General features: G+C 33.7%; 2 protein-coding genes across 2 annotated transcripts; both read right to left on the reverse strand.

The window, feature by feature from the left end:
- Window positions 1-3,010: 3,010 nt before the first annotated feature.
- LOC111716566 (probable endonuclease 4) lies at window positions 3,011-4,782 on the reverse strand (the record flags this gene model as incomplete). Its single annotated transcript, XM_023492051.1, has 6 exons — window positions 4,678-4,782; window positions 4,214-4,268; window positions 3,815-4,025; window positions 3,538-3,650; window positions 3,174-3,261; window positions 3,011-3,071 (listed from the first exon to the last, which is right to left on the reverse strand). Coding segments are annotated over exons 1-6 (551 nt in total), but the record flags the coding sequence as incomplete, so codon positions are not given.
- A 2,467-nt stretch (window positions 4,783-7,249) lies between these two features.
- On the reverse strand, window positions 7,250-9,301 carry LOC111716569 (uncharacterized). The gene is made up of 2 exons (XM_023492054.1): window positions 9,240-9,301; window positions 7,250-8,812 (listed from the first exon to the last, which is right to left on the reverse strand). The coding sequence occupies exon 2, from the start codon at window positions 8,031-8,033 to the stop codon at window positions 7,593-7,595; it is 441 nt and encodes a 146-aa protein (XP_023347822.1). The 5' UTR covers window positions 8,034-8,812; window positions 9,240-9,301; the 3' UTR covers window positions 7,250-7,592.
- Between the last annotated feature and the right edge of the window lie 5,160 nt (window positions 9,302-14,461).

A 14,461-nucleotide genomic window follows, 5' to 3' on the forward strand; every position in this document is an offset into this window, starting at 1 on the left:
AGATAGATAGATAGATAGATATATAGATAGATAGATAGATAGATAGATAGATAGATAGATAGATAGATAGATAGATAGATAGATAGATAGATAGATAGTGTATGCAGTCACAACATGACATCTCTTACTTCCGGTGATAAAGATAGACAGATAAAGATAAACAGATGCGATTCAAGAGAAGGAAAGATGGAAAAATAGATAAAAAATTTATATTAATTTTAAATTTCGAAATATTTTGTAATCTTGAATTCTGTATATTTGACAATGTCGTTGTGGTTGTAAGGAAAATTGTCTTAAAGATAAATCTTGATAAAAACAAAACCTTAAACTGTGAATCCAAGAGAAATCGGTTTTGTCTATGATTGAGAAAACTAGAGAAATCTAGAAACCTACCTTGAGAGGGGTTTAGATAATTTAAAAATCCAACACCTTCCGAACATATTTTATAGACTGAATTGAATCTAGATTTTATAGATGTATTAAATATCAATATTAAGTTTCACTCTGATGATAGTTTGAGACTGAGCTCCTATTAATCCTATTATTCTGAGAACTGTACATTTACCAGCAGTAGGTCACGCTCAACCAAGGTAAAAATAGGCAAATCAGAAAAAATATAGAAAATAAAGAATTTCCGATGTGCTTGCATGAAAATACTTTGTAGCGTTGTGAGGAAAATAAAAAAGACTTTGTCTACAGTAAAAATATAATGAATGGCAATTTGAAAAGCCAAAAGCAACGACATTTATTTAATGTTCAATTTAAAAAAAAAAATCTGATTTAGTTTAGTATGATACATTGTCAATATGAAACCTACCTGTCTCGCGGTCACTTTAAATTAAGAGCAGAGGGGTCGAAAGGTTCTTAGAAATACATTTTAAGGATTTAAGAGCCATGACATTTTATAGTCCGGACATTTCATAGTCCGGACATTTCATAGTCTAGACATTTCATTGATGGATATTTCATATTCAGGACATTTTAAAGTTAGGAAAAAGATTTTTGTCGGTTTATGAATATAAATTTGCTATGAAATATACTAAAGATACGTGAAATGTCTTATGTTAGGAAGTTTTATCTCCGAAATATCCGATATATGATATGTCCGAGCTAATATCATTTATCATTATGAAATGTTCCATATTTTGTAATCAATAAAATGCACATCAATGAAATTTCCTATGATTTAGTCATTTATGAAATATACTATGATTTAGTCATCTATGAAATTTCCTATGATTTAGTTATCTATTGAATGTCTTATGATTTATATATGAATAAAATGTACTATCATTTAGCTATGTATGAAATTTCCTATGATTTAGTTATCTATTGAATGTCCTATGATTTATATATGAATAAAATGTCCATTCATCTAGCTATGTATGAAATTTCCTATGATTTAGATATGTAAAAAGTGTCCTATGGTTTAGATATGTATGAATTGTCATGGTTTAGTTATCTATGAATTGTCCTAAGATTTAGTTATATGAAATGTCCTATGGTTTATTTATATTAGTTGACATAGAAACTCCGCTTTGATTGCAGTGTTGAGAGTAATTTGGTTTCGTTGAAACATACAACTGGAGATAGTTGCTTGGAGTATTGGCTTGATCGACTTATTGCTAGTGTCCGGTTGACATCCATAGCTAACCAGATCGCGCCCAGTAGTAGTGGCATTGCTAGATCACGGGATTGTAGCCGTGTGGATTGTGTCCCGTTGACATTGATCAATGAATTGCTAACGTGAGGTTTACACCGATAGATTACGAGATCGCGCGCAGTGGTAGTGGCATTGATTGTTGACGGGATTGTAGCCGTGTGTTGACATTGATAGTCAAGTGAATCTGAGTTGTACCTGGATAAATATGTTTCGAGAAATTGTTATGGAGCAGGCATTTACTACAGTAGGAGGAGGAGGGGGGTATATGGATGGGGAGTAGGTTGAGGGAGGTATATGGATGAGGAGTAGGAGGAGGGGGGTATATGGATGGGAAGAAGGAGGAGGGGGGTATATGGGGGGAAGTAGGAGGAAGAGGGAGGTATATGGATGGGAAGTAGGAGGAGGAGGGAGGTATATGAATGAGGAGTAGGAGGAGGAGGGGGTATATGGATGAGGAGTAGGAGGAGGGGGGTATATGGTTGAAGAGTAGGAGGAGGAGGTGGGTATATGGATAAGAAGTAGGAGGAGGAGGGAGGTAAATGGATGTAGGAGGTGGAGGGTATATGGATGGGAAGAATTAGAGGGGGTGTATGGACAGGGAGAAGGAGGAGGGAATAAAGTTTATGGATGTGGAGAAGAAGGGGGGCGGGGGTATATGGATGGAGAGTAAAGGAAGGGAGAGGGGTCGATAATGTATGTACTTTCCAACATGATTTGGATCACCCTGTATACTGTATATTTCTGGTTTGCATCTAATATTGAAACATCCCTTAATTGTATTGTGCTACACTTCTAAATTTGAATATGTCACGTCATATCTCGACCATGATGATTTGAAGAGCGAGGGGGGCATTTCCCCCCCATTGGTTTAATACACTCATCTTTGCACAAATAAATCATATTTTAGTCTCAAGCAATTGGTTTAATACACTCATCTTTGCACAAATAAATCATATTTAAGTCTCAAAACCTGCTTTTTAACAATAAGAGTAAAAAGAAGATAAAAAGATCTAAAACGCATTAGTAAAAGAACTTCCCACACAGGGGCGGCTTCAGATATATTTCAGGGAGGGGAATGTGAATAACAGTGCTGAAACTTTTTATTTCCCCCTGGAATTTTACACAATCAAACCCATGACAAGTTGGGGGTAGGGAGGGGAAATGCGTTACCAAATTTTTATATTTTTATAAAAATATTCATTTTGATTGATTAAGTGGTGGAGTGGCGGCGCAGGCAAAAAAAAAGAAGGTTTGATGGAAAAACATGAAGAAAAAATAAATGTTGATTTGTCTAACAATTTTACATTTTATAACTTTTTAAATTGAGATTAATTTTTATCATCCTACCTGTTAAGTTCATCAATAAAAGTTAGAATTGATTTCTCTCTTGTTTCTATGCTGGGCGATCCTGAGTTCAAGGGAATATATTTTCAAAAACACGATTCTCCCAAAATTGATAAATATTATTGTTTTCATATGATTTTTGCGTATTTATCATAAATTTTCCTGCCTAAATTGACTAGATATGATCCATGAGGAATAATTAGATGAGGTGGGAAGTTGTGCTGGACACACAATTCTTTAAACCTCGCCGCAACCTAAATTTATTTAATACTGATAAAACTCAATTTTTGTCTCCATTTTTATTTATTTTACATTTTTGCTTGTTGGAAATAAACATCAAAACGAGTAAACCAATTAGTCCCCTCTGCTGTCAGTGGTAATAAAACGGACAAAAATAGCCATATGACTCGCCTTCTACATAAATAAAATTTAGACTTTCGTATTTGAGCAATTTATACGTTGAAGCTTTCAAAACTTGTGTCGCCCATCTAGGGGTTTTATTCATTGGCTCACTGTTGTTTACAGAATACCTCTAAATCGAGTGGTTTAGCTGTCCAAGATCTCTGATTTCGTAGGAACAGTGCAAATGATTTTGCGTTCACGTCCAGTGCATTTTTTATTGCATTATCAACTCCACCGGCAGCTAAGCAAATATTAGTTTAAAAAATTAAAGATTTAATTGAAAAAACTTTAATTTTGAATTAAAACAAATTTGAAAAAAAATCATACGTAATCTGCTTCATGATGTTTCCCAGAACGGATCCATTAAATTGGAATGGATCCCAAGCTCTAGTAAAGTATAATTACCTGAGACATGACATCCAGCAAAATGTTGAAATGTTCGCTCAGCGACGGAACTTCCGTTAATTTGTGAACTTCCGGTTTTCCTGACATTTCCGGAAGAACTTCCGCCCAACTTAACTTCTTTGGTGATATTTTCAACAAGTGATGTCTTTTCTAACTTTGAATTTGATTTCTTCTGAGTTGGCTTTCTTTTGGTTTTCGTAGACTGGGCTTTCTGAATATTTAAAGATTAAATGAGGACAAACCTAATAATACCCCCCCCCCCCACATCGACCATGAGCAATCTCACAACAACCTTAAATCTTTAATAGAATATATAAAAAAATATTTATCTTCAGCCAAAATTTCAGGTTTATGTTGAAAATAATTTTGTATCTAAGAACATTTTTAAACTAAGTTCACCTTTAAATGAATACCTCCGTTGGTAGCGCTCTTCTCTGAGGAACCCCCAGTTGACCTGCACACAAACGGACTGGTAAAAAATGAGATTCTTTTTCATCAAATAAGGATAAAAGAAATCGTGGTAATTTCCTAGAAAACGATTTTTCGACCCGCCCCCCCCCCCCCCTATAAATTGTGTACATTGATCATGTGGGCGCAGCACCCAGCCCCTTTGCCTGTCATAGCCGCTGCGCTAGGCCACCTAGCCGCAGCGCTCGGCCCAGATATTGTCTTAACCTGGCCTATCACTAAAATAATAAAAAATAAATAATGGTCGTTTTACTGAAATCCTGTACATTAATAAGAAGGGGGGGGCCCAGGGGGGGTCCAAAAATCGTTCTCTAGGACAGACCCAACATCGTCAGATGCAGATGTATAAAAAACTCTTTACTATAATACAAAAGTGTTCTTGCTATAATATTTACCTTTCACTTTTCCTAGCGGGCATCTTCTGAATAGATGACAGACAAACATGTAAAAGTGACTTTAAATTCTGAAATGATTTGTTTCTGAAACATAATTCTAACTCATTTCTACACCTAATCTTGCTAATTAATTAATGGGAAAAACTTTATTTGTCAACAAAATTCTTGAAATCCAAAAACTTTAAACCAAACTCAAATGATGCTTTACTCACGAGGAATTTTACGGTATACATTTGTACGTGTTAGAGTCGTTAGAGGAGTTAGAGACGATTATGAAAAGAGTTATCGGTCGGTTTGTTTTGATAGAATATTTTCTGGCGCCACTTGCGCAAATTCTCCAATTTGCCGCTGCTTCCTTTAAAAGATATATTTACAGTCGTCTTTGAACGGTCTGAGTTCGAAATTTATGATTATAACGGGACTGTACAGGGTGTCCCACATCATATTAGACCGTCAACGGGTCTAAATTGCGATTTTCGGGACTAATAAGAAAATTTAATTCGAATAAATCAATTTGAAAAATAACATAAGGCTTATATAAGAATTTTCTTGCGGAAAATGATAAGTTCTTCGAGTATTAAGGGTTTATTTTGTCGTTAAAGATTAGAGATAATCTAATATGATATGGGACGCTCTGTAGTTTTTAACTACAGGGTGTCCCACGAAACATGACAATAGGAAGACGACTTGAATGTCGTCTTTGGTATTTGAATTTATTTGTGACATATAGTCTTCTATCTACTTTAACATGCATGATTCTGGAAACAATTATCACATAATTCTCCTAGCCCTGGCATTTCCAAAAAGTGGTCTGCGTTTTTTGTGCTTTCAATATATTACCAAAGATATAAAGAGTTTGGTTCAGATTTCAATTTTGTTAAATAAAAGCAAAATTGTCGAAATCTGAACGAAATTCTTCATATCTCGGGCAATATTGAAAGCACAAAAAAGGCAGACCACATTTTGGAAATGGCAGGACAAGGGAAATTTTGTGATTATTATCTCTAGAAATTTACTTCTATAATTAAGTTGACAAATAAACGCAGCAAATTATATCAAAAATCAAGACGACATTCAAGTTGTCCTGCATACTGTCATGTTTCGTGGGACACCCTGTATGACATTCATGACATAGGTCACGTACGTTAAGTAGTCACAGTGAATCCCAGATACATGAATACATGGACCGTCATAAGTTTTTCGATAATTCTAAAGAAACTTCTTTGCATTTTTGATTCAAGGTAAATTAATATAGCCCTGAAATATGCAGAATGCTATTTTATATTAATATTAAACTCATTTTCCCGCGGTATTTGACCTTAAACATGGTATGCGACATTAAAAAAACTCTTGCTATGTATTCATATATCTGGGATTCACTGTAATAGATAGGTAATAATTAAATGTATTGCAAAAATAAAATTGAGAAGAGAAGGAGACGATGGCAAAGAAAGGACAAGATGGAGTAGAGTAGGACCAGATGAAGTAGAGCATACGACGAGATGGAGTATTGTAGATCAAGATGGAGGAGAGTAGGACAAGATTAAGTATAGAGTTCAGGAAAAGATGCAGAGTAGGTCAAAATGGAGTATAGAATGACAATATAGAATATAGTAGGACCAGATTAAGTAGGAAAGGACAAGATAGAGTAGAGTAGGACTAGATTAAGTAGAAAGAAACAAGACGGAGTGGAGTAGGACAAGACGGAGTGGAGTAGGACAAGACGGAGTGGAGTAGGACAAGACGGAGTGGAGTAGGACAAGACGGAGTGGAGTAGGACAAGACCAAATCTGATTGGATAAGTTAGAAAAATTATTTTGAAGGAAAATGCTCGAAATTTTAATATAAGTTTGATAGATTTTTTTAGCTGAAGACAAATGTCATTTTTATATTTTATCGAATCAATGTTTTTAATGCTCTATGATGCCTTGTCATAAAGTTGTTACCACACATATGAATGATGAATATATTTAAAACTGAAAAAAAGAAGCGCCAAATAAAATGAACATTCAGCTCAAATTTAAATATTTCTACTTTAATGCAAGGTTATCAGACAAAATAGGCATTAGTGACAATTGGTGAGATATCATAGACGCGCTTTAAGAATCAATAAGCCATAGTGACTGCGATTTAAAATTTGCAAGCTCTCAAAAATCGATGAGAATTATGCCAATTACTTCAAAAAGACTACAGCTATAACAATTTTTTGCAATTCTAAGATGTACGTGTCTTGGGCTGCAAGTTAGAGCTAAATTAGTCTCGAGATTAACAAAAAGAGAGGATTAAGCATTGATCTCGATATCCACCATTCTAAAGTTTTCAGCTCAGGTTGCAAAGATATAGGGATTCACCATGAGATTGAAACTTTTATTATTCATAGAAATGAAAATTTAACGCCAACTTTTCTGCCACAATTTAATTTTCTACATTTTATAATCTTCTAATAGTTTGTTTATTAATATGATTGGGGACACATAATATATTTACTGGTCAATTTTAATTGATAAGTTATTTTTTTACAAGTTATTAGTAAAACTATTTGCTTTGTAACAACATCAAATAAACTAAATAATTGCTTAAATGACGTTTTCCTATTCCTCGGTTTTGGTTCTTACCGTACACAAAATTGATTCATCATCATGTCTTGAAACTTTAATTAATCTTTGAAATAAAAATTAACTTGCCATTTTGCTAAAATCTAAATTTTTACATTAAATAATCTTTTTAAAAATTTGTTAATTTACATGCAAGACACGTGGTACAATCTGAAAGTTTTTACAAAGGGTTTTATAGCATTTTTCAAAAGCATGTCCTAGCCTAGCCGCAGAGCTCTGTTCCAAGCATGTCCTAGCCGCAGCGCTCTGGTCCAAGCTTGTCATAGTCGCAGTGCTCTGGCCCAAGCATGTCGAATTGCTTCAGTGCTGTGGTCCAAGCATGTCATAGTCGCAGGACTCTGGTCCAAGCTTGTCATATTCGCAGCGCTCTGTTCCAAGCATGTCGTAGCTGCAAAGCTCTGGTCCAAGCATGTCATAGTTGCAGGACTTTGGTCCAAGCTTATCATAGTCGCAGCGCTTTGACCCAAGCATGTCGTAGCCGTAGTGCTCTGGTCCAAGCATGTCATAGTCACAGCGCTCTGGTCCAAGCATATCATAGTCGCAGTGCTCTGGTCCAAGCATGTCATAGTCCCAGTGCTCTGGTCCAAGCATGTCATAGTCGCAGCGCTCTGGTCCAAGCATGTCATAGTCGCAGCGCTCTGGTCCAAGCATGTAATAGCTGCAGCGCTCTGGTCCAAGCTTGTCATAGTCCCAGCGCTTTGGTACACGCATGTCATTGTCGCAGTGCTCTGGTCCAAGCATGTCATAGTCGCAGCGCTCTCTTCCAAGAATGTCCTAGCCGCAGCGCTCTGGTCCAAGCATGTCATAGTCGTAGAGCTCTGGTCTAATAATGTCATCGTCGCAGCGCTCTGTTCAAAGCATGTCATTGCCGAAATGCTCTGGTTCAAACATATCATAGTCACAGTGCTCTGGTCAAAGCAGGTCATAGTCGTAGCACTCTGGTCCAAGCATGTCATTGTCGCAGAGCTCTGGTCTAAGCATGGCATTGTCGCAGCGCCTTGGTCCAGTTTATCTTAGCCCTCGCACATGGCATAGAAAATGTCTAAACTTCTAAAAGGGTCCCGCAGAAATAATTTCATAGAGTGACTCAAAAGTACATTTTAAACCTTTGCCTGCTCAAGAATGAATGAAATAACCTTGATTTTCCATCTGAAAATTGATAACTTCTTGCATAGGTTTCTAGCAGTTAAAGATTGAACATGTTAGAATTGAAATTACGTCTATATAACGGAAAAAAATATTTTACATTTTTTTCACGGGCAACGCCGGGCTCTTCAGCTAGTATGTAATAAAAAATTTTGTTTTGAAAAAAGACCATTTTGAAAGTAGCTTCTTAGAAAGATGCAGTTAGAGAATGCCTTGGAAAATTTTTTACAGTGTCATTGTGAACATTTATCTAAACTTTGATAATCTGCTCTTCTTATTCCAGAGGTTATCTTCGAGGATATGGAAGTTGTCTTCGAGCCTTGACCAGTAGATTCAGGAAGAAGTCTCAGAATGTATTCGCTTCTATCTATTTCCTAAATAATGTCTTTCTTTTAAAACTTTGATAAATCAAGAGACGAAAAAGATAAAAAAAAGGAACTGAGTTTTTGCCACAATACGAAGTAAAATTTTCTCATCTTTGCAATCTAAATGGGGTAAACCTATGAAATTTCAAACTCAGACACGACGTAGGGATTATAGAAAATCAAAGTTTGTAACAAAAACTCAATTTCTTTGTGTGATTTTAACCATTTCATTTGTTTTTGATCCCGGGATTTCGTGAAAAGGGGTCACTGTACATATTAAACTTTACAATTCCTTTGATTTATGTTTATTGGACTATTATTCCTTTGATTTATGTTTATTGGACTATTATTCCTTTGATTTATGTTTATTGGACTATTATTCCTTTGATTTATGTTTATTGGACTATTATTCAAATTTATATTTACATTTACATACCTCAGATTTGATGTAGCACAATAGAATCAGTAAGCTGATAATCAGTCCAATCAGTCCTGACCGATATGAATATATTTTTTTTTCATTTCATCTGAACTAGATTATTAAAATCATACTTTTCTGAATGATGTGAGCTCATTATTCATTTGGATGATTTCATGATGGAAACACGTAAAACTTTTTTTTGTACATAAATAAATTTATAAATTAAAATGTGCTTGATTTTTGTAAGCTTGAATAAAAACATGATTTAATCTGCTGCCAAAAAAGTTGTTTAAGTTTTGTAAAGTGCCTCTACATCTGTAAAGTGAGTTAATTGAGATAATGGGGAAACATGGATTCGTTAAAAAATCGGTCGATTTACGCTAATCATTGACAAAAGGAACAAGGTTAAATTTATGCGGAATACTGGTAGAACTTTGCGATCTTCTACTCCTCTCATTTTCATTTCAGTGAGAACAGAAAACTTGTTTGATTGCATGTAAGGATTTTCTTTTTATTAAAGGTCTTAAGTAATAAAAGTTTGTGCATGAAAAAAGATAAAATAAAATTATCTTAATAATTGATGAATAATATAATTTTCCTAATGAAAGAATGATCCACACATACCCTTCCATCTTCTTGTTTAGCTATCCTATACAGTACAGTATAATCGTGCTGTACTGTACAGTACAAGCTAGAACAGTACAATTTTACCTGTACAACGTTCAAATATCTGCAACATTTAAGGTATAAGAATATGATTAAATATTGAAAAAAATATATATTGTTTATTAATGACGACTGAATAAAATTATTAGAAAAGCTTTTTTTTCAGAATCCAACCTTTTTATTTATCTAAAGTCTGTATATCATTCCTAAATTAAATATCTGAAATAATTAGAATTAGAAATTAAAGAGTTATATCTTAGAACTAGGGCTGGGAACGTTCAAACGGCATTAACGGAAAATTTTTAACAATCGTTAACGGTTCTAGCCGTTAATGGATATTGTTACAAAATTAACGGTGTAAAAAATTTCGATAACGGTTAACGGTATATTAAAGTATTTACGGCGTTGAAAAAATGTCCAATCTATGAAATGTCCTAGATATGAAATTTAGTTTAAAAAAACATATTTTAACGAACAACACTTTTATCATAAACTTTGTTGTTCAAAAATTAACGATCGAATTATTATTACAGTTTCTAATAATGATCACGATTTTCATTAGTTCACTGTTTATGTTTCCCACATTTCTACAAATATTTTCACCTGAAAGTGTTTAAATATACTGCGAGCAGGAGCTTAGAAACAGCTGTGCTCTTAATTTTATATTTATTAAATCAGGGGAAACATGAATTAGGGGCAAAATATTTTAATTCTGAAAAATTTCTGTCAAAAAAAATTAGTCGCCTTTTTCCCAACAGAAGAGAATGTTTCCAAGGTCTAAAAAATACTGAAATAATAAGGAAAACATTGACAAAAATATTTGAGAAAGCACAGTGGTTCTTCAGGGTTTATTTTTACTTTAATAACACCCCCCCCCATCCGTCTCAAAAAAGTATTGTCCCTAAAGATGAAATTTTTATTTTGCATAGATTTAATATTTCCAGATAGTGTAAAAAATCTGTGAGATTTTTTTCGGATATTAAATAGATATGTGCACAAGAGACATCATTAAAATATTTGAAAAATATTGATCTTTTTGTTTCTCCATTTTACTCTTCATAATACTAGATTTTCTTCAATACCGCAAATTATCTAGGGTTCCACGAATTTGAAAACTATAATAAACGCATTCAAAAAAATTTTTTTCGTCAAACATTTAAAAAAAAATTTATGTTTTTTTTCTTTTCACCCTGTAGAGAACTGTGTGAGATATTTTGAAGCTCTGAACGTATCCTGTATTTTAATGACCGGTTTAACTTTCATAAATGTCAGAATATTTTCTTATTTCAAGTCCACATTCTGCCAGAGAAGTGATTTTTAAACTCAAAAATCAAAATAAATCGTTAAATTTGATTTTACGACATCGACAATATTGGATTTATGTTGGTACAATAAGTTATTCATGTTAGTTTTGCAAATCTACAAGAGTTTTACAAAATCCTCCAAAATTCATAAGAATAACCTTTCAATATTAAGCTAACTTTTCTCTTTATAAAATCATTAAAATGTATAAATAAATTCCAATATATTGATCCAGTATATGTTTAATATTTGTAAATGTAATGTATATGTATACCGACCAATATTGAGTGAAATTTCCGTTTGATTTATACTTTTTTAATTTAAATTTTAAAAGATGGTGAAAAGCTCCTGCAGAGAAATATAAATATATAATAATTGAAAACTCATAAATTTCGTTCTAATAGAAAAGAGTAGAATGGCGTTGAAACATTACTATTATATTCTCCGTATTTAACGCATACGAATTTTCATAATTTGAATAAACATTTAAATGCGTATTCATATATTTAAATTATTCCTCCACCCCCCCCCCCCGGACTTTTTCTCGGGAAAAGGGTTTTAATCTTTTCTTTTGTATTTTTTATCACTGAAAAAGTGTTGGGTGAAAGGGATTGTAAGCGTAATTTCAAGTGATCCTCTATACAAAGATGGCAATGCCCGATTTACAACGGTAGCTTTGTCTGATCAAGTATGAATTAGATATCTATGTTTTGTTTAAATAAACTGTTTATTTTCATTTGCGGATTCTCTGCAAAAATGAATCGCACATTTCTCGATTATGAGAAGCAATGGAGAACATCACATAAATAAAAACTTTTCGAGTCAGAAAAACGACGTTATCTTTCATATTTTTGATCAGATTAAGGTTTCAAGGGTATCGTTGTAAATCAGACATTGCCATCTTTGCATGGAGGGTCATATATGAAATTACGGTTACAGTCCCTTTAAGTTGGATGAGAGTAAAATGATTTAGAATATGTCGATAATCATAAAAAAAATCTTGATATTACTCAATAAAGTATTCAAATCATTGAATAAAATACAAATAAAAATCTGAATATACGCTTTGCGTAATTTTATGGTAGGCGGGAGGGGGTTAGGTGTAGAAAAGATNCATAACCAGACCAAACTATACCAAACATAAACCCACATATATACCGCACCAAACTTTACCAAACCAAACCTAACCAGACCAAACTCTAAGAAACCAAACCTTACAGCACCAAACCTTACCAAACCAAACCTAACCAGAGCTGACAACTTATGAATGGAATATCCTTAATCCCGATCGGTTAATTAATCTGGAGATTAATAACACGAGGAGAAAAAGCATTATTTAATATGAAGCACTAATCTCGATATCCACCATTCTAAAGTTTTCAGCTCAGACCAAATTATACCAAACCAAACCAAACTTCAAGAAACCAAACCTTACCAAACCAAACCTATCCACACCAAACTTCATCAAATCAAACCTAATCACACCAAACTATACCAAACCAAACTCTCCTGTCTTCTGTCTCCTGTAAGACTAATGGTTGGTTAAACAAAAATGTTGCCTTTTCCCTTAATTAAGGGAAATATTTGCCCGACCCATTTTTAAGGACATTTTTCAGACATTTTAAGGACATCTCTAAGAATTGATGGTTTATGTCTTGATATGCGTTAACAGGAGTAAAGGGGGTGAAGTGGGGGGGGGGGGGGGGGCAATTTTGCAGTGTAAAAGTGACCAAATTTAAACATCTATTGATGGGATCAGTAATATGATATTCAAGGTTTACACGCTGATGCAACCTTATTCTCTCAAAAAATCTAAATTTTGAAAATACATACAAATCGTTTTCCCTTCTTATTTTATCATATTTAAATTTTGTTCTTTGTCGAGAATAAGATCATTCTGTTGGTTTTTACATTTTTTATATCTATTTATCTGCTTATTCTTCAAAATCTATTATTTCGTTTTTATATCTGTTGATCTGTCTATCTGTTGATCTGTCTATTGGTTTAGCTGTCTATCTATTGATCTGTATATTTGTTTAGTTGTCTATCTGTTTAGCTGTCTATCTATTGATCTGCCTATCTGTTGATCTGTCTATCTGTTGATCTGTCTATCTGTTGATCAGCCTATCTGTTGATCTGTATATCTGTTGATCAGTCTATCTGTTGATATGTCTATCTGTTGATATGTCTATTTGTTGATATGTCTATCTGTTGATATGTCTATCTTTCAATCTGTTTTGATAAATATTTTAAATTATCTGTCTATCTGCCTGTCCCTTGCGAGCATCGGCTTTATTTCCGGTTAAATCTTCTTCCTCCACTGTTCTGCCTTCCATGCTCTACTCCACAGATTAATAAAAATACGAGATAGGACACTGGATATCGTCTTTTCAAGATTTTATTTATGAAATTTTGTTCGCATAGAACAGGCTCTCTACAGAGAGAGAGCCTGTTCTACGCCGACTACGCGTAACCCCTTTGGGATTCTGCCTCTGGGTTATTGTGAACGAAACACACAAAAATCTTGGAAAGACGACATTTAGTGTCCTATCTGTTGTTTTAATTAATCTATGCTCTACTCATTCTATTTCCATAAAAAATTTCCACAATAATTCCAATGATAAATACTTATTTTAGAAAAATATCTGCGGTAGAGGTTGAACTAGCGGTTGAGATCTAGTCAAGACTCGAAAACGTAGTTCAGAATAAGAAATAGAATTAATTAAAAATTTGTCAAACCTCTAAATAGTTTTTTTAGGTAAGTAGTTTTTCCTTCAACCACTGGGGTTCAGGGTTTTACTTATATGTATTTGTTTGCTATTAAAATGTGTGTTATAAGCGGTTGAGGACAAAAAAATTTTATAAAAAATGTATTATAAAACTTATATTATAAAATTATAAAATTATAAAAAATGTGTAGGTATAAGTTAAAAAAGTAAATAAAGATTTATATCTCCAGAGGTTCAAGGCAAAAGAGCTTTACAAAAATCTGTGACTCCAGCTGTTGAAACAAAAATAGTAGCATTAAAGTAAATCTTTCCTCTGTCTCCATTCTTCACTTTAATCTTCCCTTTGTCTCCATTATTCACTCTATTCTTCACTATGTCTCCTATCTTCACTCTACTATTCCCATTGTCTCCATTCTTCAACTCTTATCTTCATTTTGAATTCATTCTCCACTCTAAACTTCCCTTTGTCTCCATTATTACTCTAATCCATAGTCACTGTGTCTCCCACCTTCACTCTAATATTTCTTTGTCTCCATTCTC

Source organism: Eurytemora carolleeae, unplaced genomic scaffold, assembly GCF_000591075.1.
Source record: "Eurytemora carolleeae unplaced genomic scaffold, Eaff_2.0 scaffold1073, whole genome shotgun sequence".
NCBI lineage: Eukaryota > Metazoa > Arthropoda > Copepoda > Calanoida > Temoridae > Eurytemora > Eurytemora carolleeae.